Raw genomic sequence first — 2,500 nt, 5'->3', positions numbered from 1 at the left:
TTTCTGACGCACCTCGTGCATTTAGTGAGAAAACGTCCCGGGTTGCAGATACAATTGGCTTCAGAAGTCAGTTTTTGGACAGATCCTCTGACCGGTCAGGAGTCTTTGGCAGGTCATGACTTCTATATTTGGAGCCACTTAAAGCAACGCCAGATCGACCTCAAGCCAGCCGCCACAACCACACATCTCGCTTTCTCCCCTTCGCACCACAGCGACAGCTGGGTGTGGTGTTATTACGGCCTGCGATGTCAAACAGTGTGTTTGGGCAAACTTGTGATTCCCATCCTTCAACAACCAGTTCCAACCCAACTCTTCTCTACTTTAACATTTGCATACCCCGTCACGGAACCTGCAGTCGTCCTGTTCCGGAGCAGCCGTAAAAATGCACGTTTGCGCTGCGCGACAAGGCCGAGGCGCGGCAGGCCCGGCGAGCGTAAGCATATGGCTCTAGCATGTGCTCCTTAATGAGAGATTTACTCACATCGACCGCGAAATGCGTGGCTCATTTGAGGAGAGCTTACATGTGTTTTGTGCAAGTGGGCTCATTTGAAGGATTATTGGCTGTGTTCAGGCGCTCTCATAACCTGTTCAGAACTTGCATGAATCGCTTGCAGGAAAACTAAAAACGGTTTCAGGTACAGATGATGTCCTGTTGTTATTGTGGCAATGGGGAGAGCGGGGCACACCACGATCATAGATTTTTTTTTTTTTTTTCCCTGTGTGGATGTCGTGTGGCCATACAGAATCCACATTTGTTTGTTCGACCTGTGCAGGCTTGCAGTTTAAACGCACAAGCAGTCGGCCTCATAAATCTGCGGGACTCCAGTGTCAGGCCCCAAATTAGCTTCCCTTCTATCACAAAGACGTCTCTCCCACCCAAAATTTCCATCCTACGTTTGGGATCTTATCCAAGGAACTTCACTCTCTGTTCTTTTCTCTTCTTTTTTTATGGGATGAATCAGTCGCTACTGTGTGCGTGCATGACAAAACGATACACACTCTACTCTACTCGATGGTATTTTGATACCGCTTGATTATACGTCTGTGCTCGGCATTTGGCATTATTTCCCCTTTCAACTCCAGTGAATGCTGACTGTTTGGCTTGGCTTCACATGAAAAGTGCAGATGTGGCCTCTGGACGGGGTGAAAAATGGTTCAGTGGATAAATAGTCTTCACTTCATGAAATAATGCATCTATTCACACGCCCTCGAATGAATGAAGGTGTTAAATCCAGAGCGAAATGGAGCTCGGGTGAAATTATTGCATCAGCGGCTGCAACGGAACAGTTGAAGAGCAACATTTTAACATTTCTGTGGAAAGCCAGATTGGACAGAATGCATGGCCACCGTATGAATCCATGTTCTCACCACATAAACTGGGAAGATTTGTTCTGACGATGCACACACACATCAGCAGCCCCATTTGCCTTGCAGCTGGTGCAAGTATTCTCCCGATGCGTTCGCTTAGCATGATTTTTTTTTTTTTCAAATCAGGTCATTCGATGATGGTCAACAAATGTTTGCTTTATCAAAGATGCAAGTAAAATTTTTTTTTTTTTTTTGCGCTGATGGGGAATCTGCCTTCGTCCAGGTTTTCATAATATAATTTAATACCGATAGCATGATGTGTAATATATTTAATAGTATTTATGAATTGTGGGTTAGGTTCTATAACAGGCGGATTTTTTTTTTTAAACACTGGAACGTCAGAGCTGTAAATTATAGCGCCTGGTAAAAGGCGTACGACGCAAATTTTTATAAACAAAATGTCAAAAACCTGACGCGCGACAAAAAAAGGGAAGATTTGTTTAATTCGGCGTCAAATATTCGTCGAGGGATCTCTGTTGAGAATTGTCCGTTGACCATTTTTGTTTTTTTGTTTTGCAAATCCGAAGGGTCATTGAACGCAACTAAAGTGAATGTCGCGACCATGTAAGGAAGCGATGACGAATTCGTCAAACGCACCAAATTATATTGGTGTCCTTTCCCAATGTTCCCGACTGAATCTTGGAGTCGAATACAAAGTGCGAAACGCAGCGTCGGGAGTCCTGCAAAGACGAGAAGAGGGTGGGAGGCAAACTTTTTTCCCTGAAAGTTTGTGTAAGCGTTCTAGGCGGGGTTACTGTAAGCTTGCAGCATGGACTGAGAGTAACAGGACGGCGAGCGATTGCGATGCAGCACCACGCCGAGCTTCCATCCAATTTAAATAAGATCTCCGCTTCTTCTGTGTGAAAAAAAAAATCATCATGTACTCCCCGTACTGCTTGACACAGGTAAACTGCCTCCTCTTGTTCCTCTCGCTTTTCCGTCGGTTTCAACGGGGCACGCCGGCTCTGCTCCGCGCTTGCTTTGTAGATTCTATTTGACAAAAATGTTGCCTTGTGCTTGAGTCGGAACTCGCACAAACTTGGGCTGCAATAACTTTCTCTTTTGTCGCGAGGCATTCGTCGTATTTATTTATTTTTTCTTTGAGGTGGGGGGGGGGGGTGATCTTAGGCTC

The 2,500-nt window shown here is 45.3% G+C and overlaps 1 protein-coding gene across 7 annotated transcripts in view; it reads left to right on the top strand.

The window, feature by feature from the left end:
• nfixb (nuclear factor I/Xb) overlaps positions 1-2,500 on the top strand; it is a 128,593-nt gene that overhangs the window by 32,532 nt on the left and 93,561 nt on the right. Inside the window, exon 1 of one of the 7 annotated variants that reach the window (XM_019893504.1) lies at positions 1,790-2,273. The exons of 5 other annotated variants lie outside the window; for them this stretch is intronic. In XM_019893504.1, the coding sequence (XP_019749063.1) occupies positions 2,247-2,273 (27 nt within the window). In that variant the 5' untranslated portion in view covers positions 1,790-2,246. Of the gene's footprint in view, positions 1-1,789; positions 2,274-2,500 lie in introns of those variants that run through there. One more of the 7 variants, XM_019893506.1, reaches the window with a different exon arrangement.

Source organism: Hippocampus comes, unplaced genomic scaffold (genome assembly GCF_001891065.2).
Source record: "Hippocampus comes isolate QL1 unplaced genomic scaffold, H_comes_QL1_v1.1 scaffold23, whole genome shotgun sequence".
Lineage (NCBI taxonomy): Eukaryota > Metazoa > Chordata > Actinopteri > Syngnathiformes > Syngnathidae > Hippocampus > Hippocampus comes.
This window is presented reverse-complemented; position numbering and strand designations above follow the sequence as displayed.